Source organism: Apteryx mantelli, chromosome 26 (genome assembly GCF_036417845.1).
Source record: "Apteryx mantelli isolate bAptMan1 chromosome 26, bAptMan1.hap1, whole genome shotgun sequence".
NCBI classification, from domain to species: Eukaryota; Metazoa; Chordata; class Aves; order Apterygiformes; family Apterygidae; genus Apteryx; species Apteryx mantelli.
Genome location: NC_090003.1, coordinates 7,338,781 through 7,356,900, shown reverse-complemented (window position 1 = coordinate 7,356,900; position 18,120 = coordinate 7,338,781). Strand labels below are relative to the sequence as shown.

Below are 18,120 nucleotides of genomic sequence, written 5' to 3'. Positions count from 1 at the left end.
ACTTGCATTCTGCAAGTAGTAACTGACTTCTGACATGTATCTTATAATCCGCTCTGAGTTCAGAACATGAATAGACTTGACCTTGCCACCCCCGAGGAGATTAATATAAGGAAAAGAGTTGATTTAAAATCAACAGAATTTCAGAACTGAGAGGAACTGTTTTTCCAAGAACATGATTAATCACAATGTGTTTGGTTTTAGTAGGTACTGTGATCTAACATAATGAAATCGTAAAGCCTTTAAGATGCTATTTTTTTAAAGAAATGGACACACTTCTGGTGTACTTTACCCAATGCAGAGGCAGTATGCAAACGTACTGCACAAATAGATGTTTAGTTGGCCTGGTGTACAAATACTTTGGAAAAAAACTCAGTGTAAAATAGACTTTATATTTAGAACAGAGTATCTGTCCACATACTGAATCCTTCTTATGCCCTGTGGAGATACCAGAATGACAGATAGTCCATATATCTAATGCATTTCTCTGTAGTAGTTTAGCAATCCAATAACTAGCCATATTGGAAAGATAATTTGACATGTCTCAAAGTGGAGCAGATATGATAACCTAAAAGGAAATGTTGTATTGAAGGGATTTATTTTTTGTGATATTAGATTCTAATCATCTATGATATCAGACGATTTAGATATTTTAGTACAATGAGAAAATTTGCCCATCATGCAAATACCAGGTTATAGGTCATTAATCTCTCCTATTGTGTGAATAAGCAGTTGGAAGAAAAAAAACAAAAACATTTGAACTGAACAGTTTGGGGTATATTTTTAATGGCGGTAAATACACTTAATCTTACAGTGAACTGTTAGACTCTGTCTTAACTTGCCATTGACCAGAATTATGTGAAAAGTTGGGGAGTGAACATTTTCCCATGTCATGCAAAATAATACAATGATTTGGAGCTTTTGGTGCTTTGGCTTTTTGGTATGAGAGCATAGGATTGATTGAGCTGCCTTAGAGAATCTCTGGAAAGACTTTCTTTCTGTAAAGATTATATACTGACAGCAGTTTTAGTTAACTGCTTCCTGTTAGCAGCTCACTCTCTTGTTGAGTGAATTTAAGGATGGGCAGAAGAAGGCTTGTATCAAGTCCCAGGCTCAGATGGCATCAAGCCTGCTATGTGTACTGGTGCCAAGGCCGGCAGCTTGAATAACATGCTGAATAAGTGTCTCTGATTGGCAAGTACAACCAGAACTTATCAGATATCAGGTCTGTTGATGCCCGTGAAGCAACATTCTCCCTGATGCTGTTTGAACTTATCATTTAGAACATGCCTGTCATTTATTACCAAGCATGTTGTAAGGAGAATAAATAATGTTAACAAGAGGTGGAACTTGCGGAGTAACAGGCTTGTCTTATCACATGAGTATATAGTGGTGTCATGCGAAAATATGCTATCCTGTTGAGACAGGGTTGTGTTGTCACACAGAAATCCAGCACTTTTAAAAATGCTTAAGTATTGGGATCAATATAGTTAAATGACAGTTCCTACAGAGTATAGGGACTGTTGCAATGCTTTAGGAAATCTTGAGGTAAGTTTTAGAGATTAGATCATTCTTAATGTTGTTGTAGTGCCTCAGAAACCCACTCATGAACCAGAAACTTGTGTGCTAAATGTGCTGTATGAATGCAGTAGAAAAAGACAGTGCCTACCACAGAGGTTACAGTGTCAGTATAAAACAAAGGGCAGCAGCTGAAAACCAACATAGAAGTCTGTACTGATGGGGATCGTAGAGGAAAAAATGATTTCAGCAGCACTCATTTAGCCTTTTTAAAGTTTTGGGGAAGGCATTGCAGGAACAGAGTTTTTAAGGTAGGAGCTGAAGAAAAATAGAGTGTTTGGGGGAATTTTTACAGACGTGTACACTTAAGACATTTACTCTTGAGGTGCAGACAGTGTGGTAGAAAACACAAAGGTTGTTTGAAAATTTAATGCTGGGAGGTGAAGGCCGCAATTGGAGCTCTGATGCTAATTGAAAGGTGATAGATAACATGGCCTTGAAAGTGAAGACAGGAGCTTAGATCTAGAAAGCTTGAAGAGGAGGCAGTGAGATCCCAAATGAGAGGTGACCTGGTCAAAGCAGTAGAGCAGGCATACAGTCTTAGTCTTATTTGGTGAGGGAAAGGAAAAAGGCTTGTTTTTTGAAAATTTTTTCAGGATTGACAAGAAGATGTGTTTGATCTGTGATTTTCACTTTACTTATCTGAAGGGATTCAGCCATCCCTATTTTATTTGTGTGGTTCCACCACCTTCAATGACTTGTAAATTTGCTGCTGTGTATTTCTATTGCACTTATGTCATGTGTCTGGTACAGGCTTGGAAAAAGTTGACTCAGATTTGTAGAACTATTTCCATCTGAAGCACTAACATATATAGATAGTTTTTACTGCATTATAAAATGAGTTAAACATGCTGTTGAGCTAATGCCTAATTAGTCTGGCACCACAATTTGCTTTAAGAGTGACCTTAAGCCCTGCATATATTTCTAAGCATTCTGACTGAAAAGCCTAGAAGGAATCAAAGATCTAATATTTTTTTACCCTGCCACCTTTTCAGTGTAGGTTGCTGACAAGCAGAAGGTGCCAGGAGTGCTTTGTGCTGAGCCCTGGTGGCCTCGTGATGTTGAAAGGAAGGAAGGGAGATATCTAGAAAACAGTTAAATTATGGAGGACGAAACTGAGAAGAGCAGCCTTCGCAAATTCTGAATACTGTGAAGTTTAAATTTCTCATGTGTACCCACAGGGCTCTGGACAACTACACTTTCCGCTGTAGTTCTCCTCCTGCCCTTGTAGGACATGAAAAAGATAAAAGCTTGCTTTCTTCCGATCTTTTCTTGTGATGCCTATGAAACATCAGCCAACTAGCAAACGAAATAGCACATTAAACAGTTTGGAACGAGCTGTGCGCAGAGCTTATCTGTGATACATCGTAAGGATACTACTTTTATTTCCTCTGTTGCTTCCTCTAGTCAGTTGTTGACTCTACGCCTGTAGTTGCTTGTGATAAAAAGGCAGAGCTTCTGCCTTGAACTTGGAGTTTCAAAATTGGCAAGCATCCATCTCTTACTATTTGCTTGTCTGTTTATATATGTGTACCACTCCCAGTGTTGTGGAAACCTATCCTGATTGGAGCATTTAAGGTGATACTGGCTAATGGATAGCACAAATATGAAGGAGGGGCTTAGAAAACTGAATAGATTCTGAATGCTGTTCCTCAAACCGATCAACGTTTGAAGAGAGCATACACAAAGCTAGTACAGCTGGAAACAGCTGATTTCACATCGTGCTGCTGTAGCCATGACCAGGAACTTAGCTTCACAGTAGAGGTTTGAAACTATTATAACCATTTTCCCGAGAAGAGAACTGGGACTTCGCAGAAGTAGCCAGTTACTCACCAGGAACTATGGGCAGAAGAACAGGAGACAACAGTTCTCTTTATGCCTGGCAAATCTGCATCTTTGCTTGTGGACCCTTTGGGATGTTGGCTAATGCTTATTGATTTTGTGTGTTTGTTTTAAAATCTATTAACAAACATCAAGTTAGTTATTAATTTCAATTTTCACTTTGATTTCTGGACTGAATTGAAGACACAAATCTAATACCATTGCTGTTTCAAGGTAGCGTGTAGGGAGGGGAGCCTGAAAAGGAAAAACTGTCGAAGGCAGAGAACAGCAGCCTCAGAGCTGACCACCAAGAGAGAACGAACTCTGAAAGTTTTTAGCCTGTGTGATTATCAGGAATATAAAGCAGAAATTATTGGAGAGAGGTTCTTAGTCTGGCCCAGACTGTCTTCTTCAAAGCATCATGTCAGCACACTGAAGAGTCGAACAACTCAGACCCAGGCAGTGCCAGATCCATTGGCTGATAACACTGACGCCAGTAGAAAAGGGTCAAATTCATGTAGTTTGACCTTTATCCCAGCGGGGATTAAATTGATTCTAATTAATAGACTTGAGAATAGATGGGTACCTTGGCAGAGTTTGTAACTAATTTAAATTGTTCATCCTATTAGTTTAGCTGTAAATTATGCATAATTAAGAAAGGACTTTCCAGACAGCCACCCTTATATTGACATGTTATTAATTACAATTTATTGAATACGTTGTTATAGAGCTCACTTGTTTTGATTAACATGGGGATTTCTGTTGTCTAACATTGCCCAAGCAAATGTCTGTGCTACGCTTACCACAATAAAATAGTATTTGAAAGCACAAATGCAGCTCTGCTGAAATCAGTTATGTCCTACCAATGTGATTAAGAGAGAAATTTTGCTCTCAGTATATAATCAGTGGCAGTTGTATCTTTGTGGGTCTTTTAAAATTATGCGTATTTTGAGCTGGTATAAAGATGATACCCGGAAAGATTCTGAACTCTGATTATCCTGTAGTCTGGCATACTTCTAGCTGCAGGTTATAAAGAGCCTATACAGAGGTGGGGTGGCAGCCTTAAGTTGGTATGATCTGTTTGATCTGTGTCGTCCCTTATCTAAATGAAACAACCTTCTAAAAAGGTGTGGAGAGAGTTCAAGCTTGATGTCTCATTCGGTCAGTGTTCATTCTCTCGGTCAGCGTAGACGTCAGCTTGCACCGGTTGTACTGATAAGGTAGTGTTTGTCTTTTAGATATGTTCTCTTTTCCATTAAGTCCTGGACAGAAACTGCTAGCTAAGTTTCTGAGTGCCGAACACTTGTATCAGTGAAACCTTCAGACACTGACAAAACCTTATTTCAGTGTTTTTTAGGAGCTTCGCTGTATAGCAAATGTCTCCTGTATTGCTAGTTGCTATTGAATTACTACTCAAAAAGAAGTATGAGATTTTAAGTAATTAGAATTGGGTTTTCACTTTATTTGCTCTCTGTGTGAATCTTTGGGTACAACCAAGTTAAGTTTTCAAGATTTTCTGCATATCTGAGGAGTGAACAAACTTGCAGCACTTCGAACAAAAGCGGAAATTCTCAGATAATCATTTGACTATGGATGCTGGACTTTAAGAAAAGCCTCAAATATTACACGACTTAGAATAAATTCATGGGAGTGGAAAATCCTGTTGTCAAGAGACTGCACAGTTCACCTTTCCTTGCCCTTAAAAAGAGGGGATCAATAGTAACAGCAGACAATCAGATCTTTTCTATTTGAAGATTAAATTAGTGTTTGTCTTGGATCTGTCATTTTAATCTCCTTGCTAATAGTAAACAGAGACAGCCCATCTCTGATCAGCACGTTCACTGGGAGAGACTTATCCATCTTACATTTTGGAGAGGGAACGGGAAATTCTGAGATCCAGTTTTAGCAACTTGGAGCTATCTGACTACAAACTCAAATTCCCTGTGCCCTACCTCCTAAAAAAATTACCAGAGAGGACAAAATTCAGCTTACTGTTTTAAAGTGAAGAATTCGTGCTTCCAAACAGAATATTAAAGCCATCCAGCTGGTCCAAATACTTCTTTCCCAAAGCGGTAATAGAACAGAGCTGGCTCTTACTGCAGTGAGCTGTCAGAAATGATGCAAGAACATTTCCAAGACCCTTGGGAAACACAGGAGTCCTGTCTCACTGAACTGAGTTATTTGATTTGGGGCTTTGAGATACGCTGATCGTGCAGTATTGTAGAGTGTCCTTTGTGCTGCTTGCTCTTTGATTTCAGTCCAGGCACCTTAGAGGTTATTGTCTGTTGTGTTTATATTTAAATGTGTGCTTTATGGAAGCACGAAGTTTGCCTCCTTAAAAGCAAAACGCTTGGCCATCAAAGAGTTTTTTCAAGGTTTCATTTCCTTAGATGACGTGTAACAGTTGCAGCTTTGTATCAAGATTTAGGCTTCTATGGACTATTCCAAAGACTGTTTTATCTAGTTTGTTTTACTGGGAACTAGCGCTTAACTCGTGTTCTGTGATTGTTTAATTGGTTTTACCTTCATGTTGAAGTGAATTAATTTCATTTTGCAGTGGCCCAAAGAGCGTGCATGGGATCAGTTACCGCATCTGCAGGATGGACACTTCCCAAGAGCAGTAACTGCTTAATGTGCTAGAGCTTGATTCGTGATTGCCTGACCAGCCCCTTTGGTTTAAATGAGTAGCATTGCAGTAGAACCTGGTCGGAGCTGTCTCGGGTCAGCTAGAGCTGTGCTGTTTCTCACATTTTTTACAAGCAGGGTAACTACCCCTTCATCTTCCTTAACAGTGTATTGGGAGAAGTGGCATAGCCAGCGGAAGACCTTTTTAGCCCCTCTTTACCCCTTTCTGGAATACGTACTCTGCGAGTTTGTAGTCCTCGGATTCCCATCTTTCCTCTCTGACTTCATGGGCCAAGAAAGTTAAACATGTCCTGATAACTGTCATTCATACAACATGTATCAAATAAATAGAGTTCAGAAATTCTGCCCAGTCGTATAGCAACAGTCACCATTAAAAAATAACATACATAAAAAGATGGAAAACTATTTAAGCATTTAAATAGTAAAGCTTTCTTCTTAAGCAATATCCCTTATTTCCTGTGAGTAAAATACTTACAAGGACAGCTCATTTTGACAGCTTTTAGATGGTTTTAAAATGGTAGTAATTTTCTTTTTTAGAAGAGAAGAAGCTTATATAAGAGCTTGTCTGGAACTGTTGATAGCATTCAGTTTATATATGGATTTAATGTAGGCTCTTTTAACTCTAATGCTTCTCCAGTAGCCTCACTGGAGTTTCTTTTTTCTTTTTTTTCCTTCAGTAAAGGGTTGCATCATATAGGCATGTATATGATCCAGAACATATTTTGGGCCCTTCTGGAAGGTGGTAACTAATGACAGCTTTAGAAAGTTTGTTCATCCTTAGGCTTGCGTGTTTGTTTTTGTTGCAAGCCATTCCTCAAGTTTAGCAACTTTAAATACTTCCTCAATTCTTCTTTTTCTCTGACATTACTACAAGGACTGGGGTTATCTGTCCCCTTTGTCGTCTTCTGGCTTGGAAAAAATTCCTTGTGGTTTTCCTCATTCATCAGAGCTTCTAATCCATTTACCAATTTGTCCACTTTGTGTTTGTTTGTTTTTTCTGGATTCTCCTCATATGACAATACAACAAATGCGAAGTTGCCTTGACTGTAGTAGGACTATGACGCACCATGGAACCACATACCAATGTGAAGTAAACCCAGCTCCGGTTCGCAGAGCAGCGCGTGCAGATCTACTGCCAAAGTTCAGAGCCAGGCCAGCATCACAAGGCTAATTCAATTGCCTTGTGAATCTAACACCTGACTGAGAAAATTGTGTGTGTTATAGAGATCATAGAGGAATTTTATATATCCCCCCCCAAAATAAGTAAAGTGCTGATGAAATACTCGCAATGATTTAGTTTAAAGAAAAGCTGAAAATATTCAGAATTAAAGCTACATTTCTGTTGTGCTCTGGGGTTCATAATCAAACATAATCTGTACTTTTATAAACTACGCAGGGAGGGGACCAGCCATAGGAGTCTGAGTGCTATGCCAAAGCCGGTGCAGTGGCTAGCTCTCTTCTCTAGAAGTTGAAAACCCTCACATTTCAAGATTTGGCATTTTACTGTAGAAATTGTCTCATAAATATAAAAGCAATCTTTTAAAAAAATCTAGTTCTGTTGGCACTGAGTTTGCAGCTCTTTAATTCTTGTGTATAAATGTGTGTTTTCTCAGGTCTGCTTTTTTGCAGTTTGTTGGTTAAGAAGTAGCAGACCTTTCAGTTAAGTTTTCATTGAACCAAGCAATTTCAGGAGTCACTTTCACCCAGAAAGTGATGGAAATAACACTGGGTTACTTCTGTGATGAATTGTGACGCTCTTAATTTCAGATGTCCCTTACTTCTAAAATATCCCTGTAATCTAAACTCCTCACTGTTTTTAGTTTTACAAAAACACTCTTACCCTTCAGTGTCAATAAAACTTTCTATCATAGTGAATGTTTAACTATGTTACATGCACCTTAAACCTGCCACATGTTAAGAACTCTATGCTGAGAGGTATATGCAATACATAAACATCATAATGCAGCATTTTGGAAGAAAAACAGTGCAAACAGCAAACCTTCAACTATGTTGAAATTGTACATATGGGACCGTGTCCTTTTCATCAAGCAGATCCAGTAATTTCTCTTTTAAAATGTTATTTATTGACTTTCTGTCCTTTTATCCTGTCCGCTGTCCTTGCGGTACAAAAGGGCTTTTTGCACCTGTGTATTTACCCTTCCTACAATTTCCTGAGATCTCTATGGACACTTTTGTAGGAATCTGGGTTATAGGGATGACATGCCAAACAAATGGAGGTGGCAACACACTAGCTGTTTTTACAGGATGGAGTATTATGTTTCTGTTGGTAAACATCTTCAAAGTCTTACCTCAGATATGTAACTTAAAAAGAAACCCCCCTTCTCCTCCCCAGCCCCGATACGCCGCTTCTTTCTGCTTTGCAGCCTGTGAATTTCATTGCTGGATATTTCTTTGTGCGCTTTGATTCCCTGGAGCAGAGGCGAGTTCTAACACATGGTGTGGCAGACATTCACCATTAAAAATCCGTCGTTTTTCCCCCCGCAAATGCCTCCATGAACCTTTGCAGGGTGACAGCTTGTGGCCACTTGGCGCTTTTGTTGGAACGTGCACTCCATTTGACCCTGTCCCAGCGTTAATAGGATTGTAAAGGCTGACTCCTGCATGACCTCTTCTTGCAAACAACCCTAACCCTTCCCCTTCCTCAACCAGTCTGTACAGCAGAGCCGAAAAGTGTTGCTCCCAAGGCAGTCTGGAGTCGCAGTTCATGTTGCAGACGAAAGCAGTTGGAAAAAACACTGGAGAAAAAGTCAGCATGGGGCCACCTGTCCTTAAATAGTCCTGATTGCGAGAACAGTAGGCATTTGTTCACTTCTTCAGAGGGAGCTGGTCTTAAATGGCTGTATGCAAACAGAAATTTAAAAGTTCTCTTTCCAAGGAAGGCCTCTGTTGAATAGGAGACAGGTGTTTGCATACTTTTCCATGAGTTTTTAGACGCTGTTCTTTCCTGTAGAGGAGGAAAAGGGGTGGCTGGGGTACCATTGAAACTGGCTTTGTTTAGGTGTATAATGTTAATCCCACTGAGTGCTAAATCAATAGATAAAGTAATACATTTCAAGTTCTGACGCCAGACTAAAGGAATTGCTATTCACTCTTTTACTGTCCTTACGAAAGTCTCTTTAGAGCTTTTATCCTCATTACTGTCTATTACGCCTGGCTTTAACTCAAGCCAGCTCATAATAAAGACTAAGTCTTGTGCTTAGTATGCTGGCAGTGTTCAGATTTAAATTAAACTCATATAGACGAATGTCTTTACAACCTCTAAATGCTGATCTAGAAAAGCTTGTGTGTAAAATAGGCAAATGGGCTTATTCTCTTGAGTCCCCCATGCTTATCTGTAATCTTTCTTATACCAGTCCCTTGCAGCTTTGATATTCGCTTTCCGCTGTGGGAATTGATAAATTTTTCCACCGGCTCTCTTTGTTTGCTTACTTTTATACAAGTGTCACTAAGGGGCTGGGTTAAGTATTTTGACCTACTTCAGGCATCAAAAGGTTCTTTTTTCCTTTCTAAAGCAAAGATTGGCTTTTCACACTGAACAGCCACACCTTTCACTCTTCCAGTAATCTGTCTTTAGCATGCCTCTCCCATGAAGAACTCCTGAAATAACTTGTCTGACTTTACCCTGGGGGCAAGAGAGGGGAAAGGGTGGAGGAAAAAATCCTTATGCCGTTGACAACAAAATACATGAACAATTTTGAGGCTGTAGGATTTAGCCTCCTGTTTTCATGATACGCAAAACTCTCCCGGGATTATGGGATACACTGGAATGCATGTCTTGGGAGGACCAACTGTGAGTGACTAGTACCAGGCTTTGTTAACATACTGGGATAAGACGGACATACTTCAGTGGATTATGTACACATTGTACTTCCTAAAACTATGCAGGAGCTCTCCGCATTGGGCACAGAAAGGCTTTCTCTGTTTGAACAAAGGTAGCAGTCTGTGCAATTGCAGATACCAACTCAAACAGAGCGACTTTTGTTTCACTGGCCTACGAAGGAGGTTGGAAGGGAATGAAATGGGTCGACCTACCAACTTCCCACTATCTCCGCTGATCTGCGGCTAGGCGTTGTGGCTGATTTGTGGAGACAGCAATAATGAGGTCAGGTAGGAAGGGCATTTTTATGTCTCTCTGCAACACCTTCATCTTGCAGCATCTTCAAATTGATACAGAGAATTGCTTCATGAATCACGAAATGCAGAAACCTTTGGAATGGAAATTATATCTGCAAATCACAATGCACGTTGTTGTGTTAGAAAAGACTAGGAGTGAACAATTCTCTACTAAAATACAACCCAGATAATCCAAGGGAAGTGTCAAGAAATGGTACGTGTTCTGTCTCAAAAACGCTTTTGTTGCAGCACTCCTTTCCAATACTGGTCTAGTTTGTCGGAGGGGCAAAGGTTAGCACAGCAGGTTTGCTGAGGATACAGTGCCAAATTAATTGGAGATATAAAAGGGCAACATTCCTTTGCTGTTTTTCTTGAATTGTGCTAGCAATAAAATTGGACCAAGCAGTTAAATAGCCTTGTAAATGATGTAAAGTCAACTCTAACCTCATCTCCTTCACCAGTATTATACACAGGGCTCTGGGAGTGTAGGTCATGTGTGTATATTCGGGTTGATAGCAGCTTCAGTCTGGACCAGTTTGTATAAATTAGTGGCCTTATCTGATTGTGTGGCTCTCAGAAGCATAACTCTTACTGACTTGCATTATGGTGAAAAGTCAGGATTTAAAACTGTAGTCAGATTTTGGGCTTCTGGCAAGTAGCCAGCGCAGGCCTCTATTAGAAGGTCTTGCCTTAGTACAGCAGCAGCTAAAACCTTCCTTTTGACTCCCCTTCGACCTTGGGGCATGTCTCATTATCAGATTAAAGTCCAGAGTTAAACGAGTCCTCCGGGAGTGGAGGATGCTGTGTCTCCTGAGCCTGCCACTCCAGCTGAAATGATTTTCCTAAGGCCAGATAAGGCGTTCAGTGACTTGCCAGAGGGTGGAAGATAAAGAGATAAGGTTTGTTTTGCAAAAGCTGCTCATGGATAAATCCTGGGAAAATCTGCACTAAACTGTGACATCACAGCCATTAGCTACTTTTAAGTTAATTAAGAGGAGGACGCGCTAAGTTCCTCTGTCATCATAAATCCATTATTCCGCGTGTCCCGTGGCGGGAAGGCTCCTTCCCGCTCGCCCCGCGGCAGCAGCCCGCAGCACAGGCGATCGCTTTAACATTCCACCTGCCTCCGTGGCTGCCAGCCGCCGGGGTCAGCCGGAGGTAAGAGCAGGGCAGGAAGCCTCTCGAGCAGGCCTGCCGCAGCGGGGATTAACCGCCTCGCTGGGCTGCTGCCCTCGACAATTTTCTGGTCAGTAACTTTTTGAAAGGAGAGCGTGTCTAGTGTGGTAGGGAGGGGCGGGCGGGAGAGGATGATGAGATGAAGGGGGAGATGAAATGGTGCCTGGATTCTTTCCAGGACGGAAAACTGTCTGTCCAAGAACCTCTCCAAGACACAGATTAAATATTCCTCCCTCCACCATTGCATAATGGTGAACGGGTGGCTGTGCAGCCTCCTCAAAGGCTGTGTAATAAGCAACACTGTCTCTCCTCTCCTTCTTCCTCTGCGTTTTTCTGTCTCAGACAGGAATTTCTGTGACTGTAAGAGTCGTTTTCTCCAGGACTTAAGTTTCCAGTTGGGACATAGTTACTGCCAATTCAGAATTAAACTTAAAAGGGAAAGGGGGAACAGACCAGACTCTTGGACCCATGTCTAGATATTGAAAATTCTGCCTCCTAATAAAATGGACCATTTCCTAAGCTCCGCATCTAGACTGCTTACAAATGCAGAGCATTCAAATCCTAACTAGGGCAGGATAAAGCTGGATGATACTTTTCTTGATGTTGACTGAGCAAAGGGTACAATGAGAGTTACCTACATCCTTACGTGTAAAGGGAAGTGAAGTGCCAACTGCACAGCTTTAGGCTGGCTGGAGCTCATGGGGCATCAGAAAAACGCAGGCCCAGCCCCACAGTCCTTCATCTGTTCAGCTGTGAGCAAACCTTTTGTTCAGGAGCATTCAGAACATGCATGTTTATCACTGACTCTTAAGCTCTCTGGTTCAGTGATGTATCTGCTTTAGTGAGAACATTACAGAGCAACACAACCTTATGAGTGCCCAACAGCAAATTGTGAAATTGCAGATTCTGCAGGAGGTGAATTCAAGAGGGTTGAGGACTTACAAGTAGGTTGGTAGACAGTCTCCTCAGGAGGCAACAGAGTAGAATAAGGACCTAGAAAAACAGTGATGAAACCATTGCAAGCAAGAAGAGAAGAGAGAATTGTTGCCTACACAGTAACACCAGCCCAAGCCTTCTGTTGAGGAGCAACAGAGCCCTTGAATGTGAGTCTAAAGCAGCAAGTAAAAGTCTAATCTCTTTGTAAGACTTGATATCCTAGGAGGTCAGAGTGAAGTCTGTACCAGTTTAAACTTTTGGCTAGATGTAAGAGAGAAAGTGAGAGCCTCATATAATCTTATAGGAGCATTCAAGCTTGAATTTGGACCAAAAGCGTGGTGTATTGAGTTTTGAGTTTATCCATCTGTAAAAAGTAGCAAAAATGACAGCAGGAAACCTGACTTCCCACTGTGCTGTTAGGGAACTCTCACCTCTCACAAAAGAATGGTCTTTTATTTACTGCTTTTCTCTTACACAGGCTGAAGCCTTCACCTGATTGTGAACAGTATTAGGGACTTGAAAACTCCTCATGGAAAAAATCAGTACTAAAGTTCATGCTGTTAGAAGGATAATCAGCAAATTCTGTCTTTCCTTGATGGCCCGGTTTTTAATGGGGTCGTCCTGCAAGATTATCTGTAGGATATTAAAGATCACAAAGTAAGTGTTCTGGCATAAAAAAATTATGTCCAAGAGTTGCATCACAGACAGATGTAACTTTGATAGGTCGCCTGTTGCTTAACTGTTCTTCCATGTGTATTTCCTGACAATTCAATGCACCAGTGGCAACTTTTGAGAACAGGAGGCTGTATGGATGTTTGAAACAGCTGGAAGCGAAGACTGAGGGCTCGACTTTTTATTTTGCAATAGCAGCATGAAACCCTGGAGTACAGGGTATATGAGGTTAATTTCTTGCCTTATTTACTCAACCCTTGCCTAATGCCTTATTTCTCTTTCTCTCCTCTTCCTCTGTCTCCCGTCATTCTTTAACTTGTCAGTTATTTTTTCAGCGTTTGCACTTGACTGATCCAACCCTACTGAGAGGCTGAAGTCCACATTGGCACAAACTCACGACTCTCTGGGCATCAAGCTTGATGCTTACCTTGGCAGCTTGCAGTGTTTTTTCCTCCCCTTTCCACATAGCTTTAGGTTGTGAAATGTGTGTACACTTGCACTTGAACAATATTTTGTAAATATTTCTTCAAAGCTTGTGAAATTTCTCAAATGTTTTTGATTTCCCTTCAAGCCTGCAGTGTAGGCATAAGAAATATCAGCCAGTCTAGCTCTGAGTTCAGGAGCATGTAAATAAACTTCAGTTTTTCAAGCTTTGTGTAGATGCCAAAGCCTGGTAGCCAAGGATGGCCATATGCTGAGGTTTTCAAAGACAAACCAGGTTTTTAGCCATATACTTTCTTATAGCCTTAATTCTGGAAATGGCTTTTTCCTTTAAAACAACTTCCTCTGAGATAAGATTTCCAGCAAAATGGCTCTGGCTTAACTTTATTTGCTCTGAAATTTCTGGTTAACCAACTCATTCCTCCTTCACAGTGTAAATTCTGCTTTTTATATTCCTTTCATCCAAAGCGCTGTCCATGTGCCTGTCTTTTATATTTTTCCTGTATATATCACAAGGCAATAGATAGGCTCAAACTTTTTTCTTTGAACAAGCCTTGAAATAAAGTTACTTAGGAAGTTTAATTGCTGCATATTCTGGTTATTCCTTTAGAACAAATAAGCACGGAAATGTAACTTTAGCTAACAGGAAATCCAGCACTTTATTTCTTTGTGACTCAAATCAAAAATGTTCAGCAGCCCTCTTGTGTCTTTCAGAATATAAGTCTATTTGTGTGTGCGTGTGCGCGTATGAGTGTTTATGTTCATAGATGTGCCGATGATTTATAAATGGGATTAATTTTAAATTTAACTTATTTAGGAAATGGATTGAGGACCCAGGTACTTCTGGGTTTTAGCCTTGCTTAGTTGTCCTGGAAGAGCTCTTTGACCCTGCCAGAGGTTTAGCACCGGTTATGAGGTTAAGTGTGCTTATTTCTAACCATAAAAAATCGGAATAGCAGTGAGATTCATACTCAGTAGCCAGTGGTATGGGAAACAGTTGTAATCCTGGATCACAGCTGATAAGGCCACTGCTTGGAAATAGTACCATTCTGGGGGCAGCAAAGCCTTTCCGCTTCCAAGGCCTATTTCTCCAATCCCCTGATCAGGATAAAGCTGCATTTGACTATGTGAATTCCATTTATTTTTTAGTCCTAAGTAGTATTTTACATTATAAATGCAATCATCTGCTGTGGAAAAAAATGTGTTGCTTTTAATTGCAGTTGCGCGCAGTAACAACCTGTAGTTCTTTCTCTTTTGGCTCTTGCTGTTTGACTCTCAGTGCAGTCAGTTGATCTCCGTAGCATACTCCGTTCACTAATTTATGCTGTGCAGGATGACAAGTGTCCAACCATTCATAACATGATAAATGATGAGACAACTGTCTGCAGCTTGAAAAGCAAAAAGAATAGATTGATTCATGAATATAGTTGCCTTTGGTAATGGAGAGACAAAATTATATTCTCTTCCAGTAGCTTTAAATGAGATAGAAAATAGTGTTAGGTATACTGGGAAGAAATTATTTTGGTTAAATCTGTTTAGTTGTGGATTAACGTTCCAAAGATTGTAGTGGAAGCACCATTTCTTACTTGAGACAATTAAAACTAGCCTTGTTGTCTCACTAGGAAAAATAATACTGGGTAAAGTGTGGTGGTGAAAGTTAATGAACCTAGTAACATTTTGGGTTATTTCTATTTTTGTTTTCCATGATGGTGTAGAAACACAGACAGGGTTGCACTGGCTAAGTCTTCATTACATATTAAATCCATGCTATATAGTTTGAATGTTTTGTTTCCATGGATATTAAGAATTACTCTTTGTACAAGAAGTATTGTATCATTTTTACTATGTTTGTTAACTGGAAGTGACATATGAAATCTTTCATGTGTTAGTTGCAAAATAAATTAATGCTAGAAGTTTCTCACTTTAAATGTTTGGATTAGGATGAACCTCTTGTTTGAAATGCACCTAGAACCCTGGCCTGCAAACAATCTGCATTGCAAATTGTTACCTTTGATATGCTGAAGAAATATGCTTTACTGTAGAGCAGATACTGTCTCCAAATGTAGAACAAGAAGTAGGTAAAATGCCAGGTATACAGGAAGGTCTGTGATTTTAGAATTAAAAGTTATCTTTCTCTGTGTGTGTATAGCAAAAGTCATGCTATAGAAAATTTGCCAAGTGCCTCGTGTATTCATTATGTTAGGCTAAAGATTTGATTTTTCAATTTCACTGTTGTTTCGCTTGTAAAGAACAGGCCTTCACCTGCAAAGAGAATACTGACAGTGGGCTTCAGCTACCACCACCATGCTAGAGTCCCATCTCCCATACATCATTTATAATCATTGTTTAAAAATCATTGTTAGTCTTAAACAGTGCAGGAGAGCTGGCAGTGAAAGCACATTAAAGATGTTCTTCAAGTTGTTCAAGTTAGAAGCATGTTTTAATTATTTTAGATTCGAAGCAGAAGCAGTTTGACCCTAACAAAAGTTTCTTGCTGCAGATCGTCCTGTGGGGTCGAACTGAGAAATGCCTGAAGGAGACCACAGAGGAAATCAAGATGATGGGGACAGAGTGCCATTATTTCATTTGTGATGTAGGAAACCGAGAGGAGGTCTATCAGCAAGCCAAAGCTGTGCGGGAAAAGGTTGGTGTCTGTGGAAACACTGTAGGCAGGATTTAATAATTCACTCATCTTTGATGGGGAAAAAACCTCCACTGGCAAATTGGGAAAAAACAAAGGTGCACATTTCTCTATATGGCATAGTCAAAAGGTTCTGTCCCATTGCGTTCATTGTCACAGGGTAAACATTTTCACCCATACAAAGACGATATGAATGATAACTAATCAAATTTCTTCATCTATATATACTAGTAAGTGAATATCTGTACTAGGCAAAAGTAGCAGAGAACTTTTAATTCTTGTATTAATTCTTATATTCTTATAATACAAAGATGAATTTGAGCAGAGCAGAGGTAACTGAGAAAGCCTGGGTTCAAGATGAATCCAGATTATGTTGTACAAAGACCTAGTTATCAGCTTAAGCGATCCAGAAGGATTACAAAACCCATCAGCAAAAATGCCAAAAGCTGTGAAAATAATGATGTATTCAGGCACTACTAGAAGGCTAATAGTGAGTCCTGGTCTGTGAGGAGAGGTGTTAGTTGTGACAAGTCATTTGTGTTTTTGCAGGTGGGCGATATCACTATCCTAGTGAACAATGCTGCTGTGGTCCATGGTAAGAGCCTGATGGACAGCGATGATGATGCACTGCTCAAATCACAACATATAAACACCCTGGGACAATTCTGGGTAAGATAAGCTCTTGTAGCTCGTGTATTCAGACTTGGGAATGAGAGTGACAGATTACAGCCATAAACATTTGGCTGCTGCTAGGCCTTTCTAAATGATACTTGGTAAGATCAGTCTGACACGAAAGACAGACAGGAAAAACAGTGCGAGGGGCAAAGGCCAAAGGAAAGAAGTCTGAAAAAAATTAAGTTTGACAGACTCTCTCAAATGGACTTCAGTTACTTCTTCTAAAATATCATATTAAAAGCTTCCAGTAATTGCACAGTATTTGATGCTCTTGCATCCCCATTCTGTGATTTCAGTAAAACATCTGATTTCTTTTGAGAAAGGCCAAGCTCACAGAGGAGAGTTTTCTGCTCAGTGATGTGTGTGGAACGTGAGAGGAGCATGAGGCTGCATTGCTCAAGGAAGGAAGCTAACGTGAACTCATTCCACTTCTGATTAGATAGAAATAATAGTAATAAAAAAGAGTTCTTTGTGATTTAATCTCTTTACTGAAGACTTTATCCTCTATAAAAAACTTCTTAAACATACAGAGCATTCTGTTTATGGCCTTTATCTGTGGGCACTGCTTACTTATATGCTAGGAAAGATTTTGCTTTTTTTATACACAAACTTTGTTTAGAAGCTTTCAACGAATGACATGGCAACAAAGCATTCTCCCACTCCTTTCCTAGCTTAACAGACAGCCCAGTTTGGCTTGTTGTCTCTGTGTCACCTTATTTTTCAGTCACGACTGTTTTTATTGTATCTCTGCTGAGCAAAACTTTTTTTTTCTCTGTTGTTCTTCAGACCACCAAAGCATTCCTGCCAAGGATGCTGGAGTTGCAGAATGGACACATTGTTTGCTTGAACTCTGTCCTGGCCTTGTCAGCCATCCCTGGTGCCATTGACTATTGCACCTCCAAAGCCTCTTCCTTTGCCTTTATGGAGAGCCTGACCTTGGGGTTGCTAGACTGTCCTGGAGTGAATGCCACAACAGTCCTGCCCTTCCACACAAGCACAGAGATGTTTCAGGGCATGAGAATCAGGTCAGTCCAGGGGAGCTAGAATAAAACATCTCATTTTAAATTAATCATCAGAATACACTCCTAATTAATGCTTCATTTAGTTAAGAGAATTTGATGTCTCATTTGGCTGCCTGGGAACAGAGGGTCACCCTAGGCCGCCTGGGACTCATCAGACTGGTTCCTTCAGTTTGCTGGCACATTCGTACAAACTGCCTGTACCGTGTGAGAATATCTTTGAGGCATTTGCTTCTACAGAGAAAACTGAAAGCTATTTTTCACTGAGTGTATTTGGGCCATTTGCAGCCACCAGAGAGGGAGGGGAAGCAATCCGAAAATTGAGGTCATTCGAAAGGGAGCAGCCTACGAACTACTTGAGAATTAACAGTGCAGATTCCTTCT

General features: G+C 40.3%; 1 protein-coding gene across 1 annotated transcript in view; it reads left to right on the top strand.

Annotated features, from left to right (window-relative positions):
- The window catches only part of DHRS3 (dehydrogenase/reductase 3), a 37,179-nt gene that overhangs the window by 6,675 nt on the left and 12,384 nt on the right, over positions 1–18,120 (top strand). Inside the window, exons 3-5 of the mRNA XM_067310842.1 lie at positions 15,902–16,045; positions 16,592–16,711; positions 17,504–17,742. Coding sequence (XP_067166943.1) covers positions 15,902–16,045; positions 16,592–16,711; positions 17,504–17,742 — 503 coding nt within the window. The remainder of the gene's footprint in view (positions 1–15,901; positions 16,046–16,591; positions 16,712–17,503; positions 17,743–18,120) is intronic.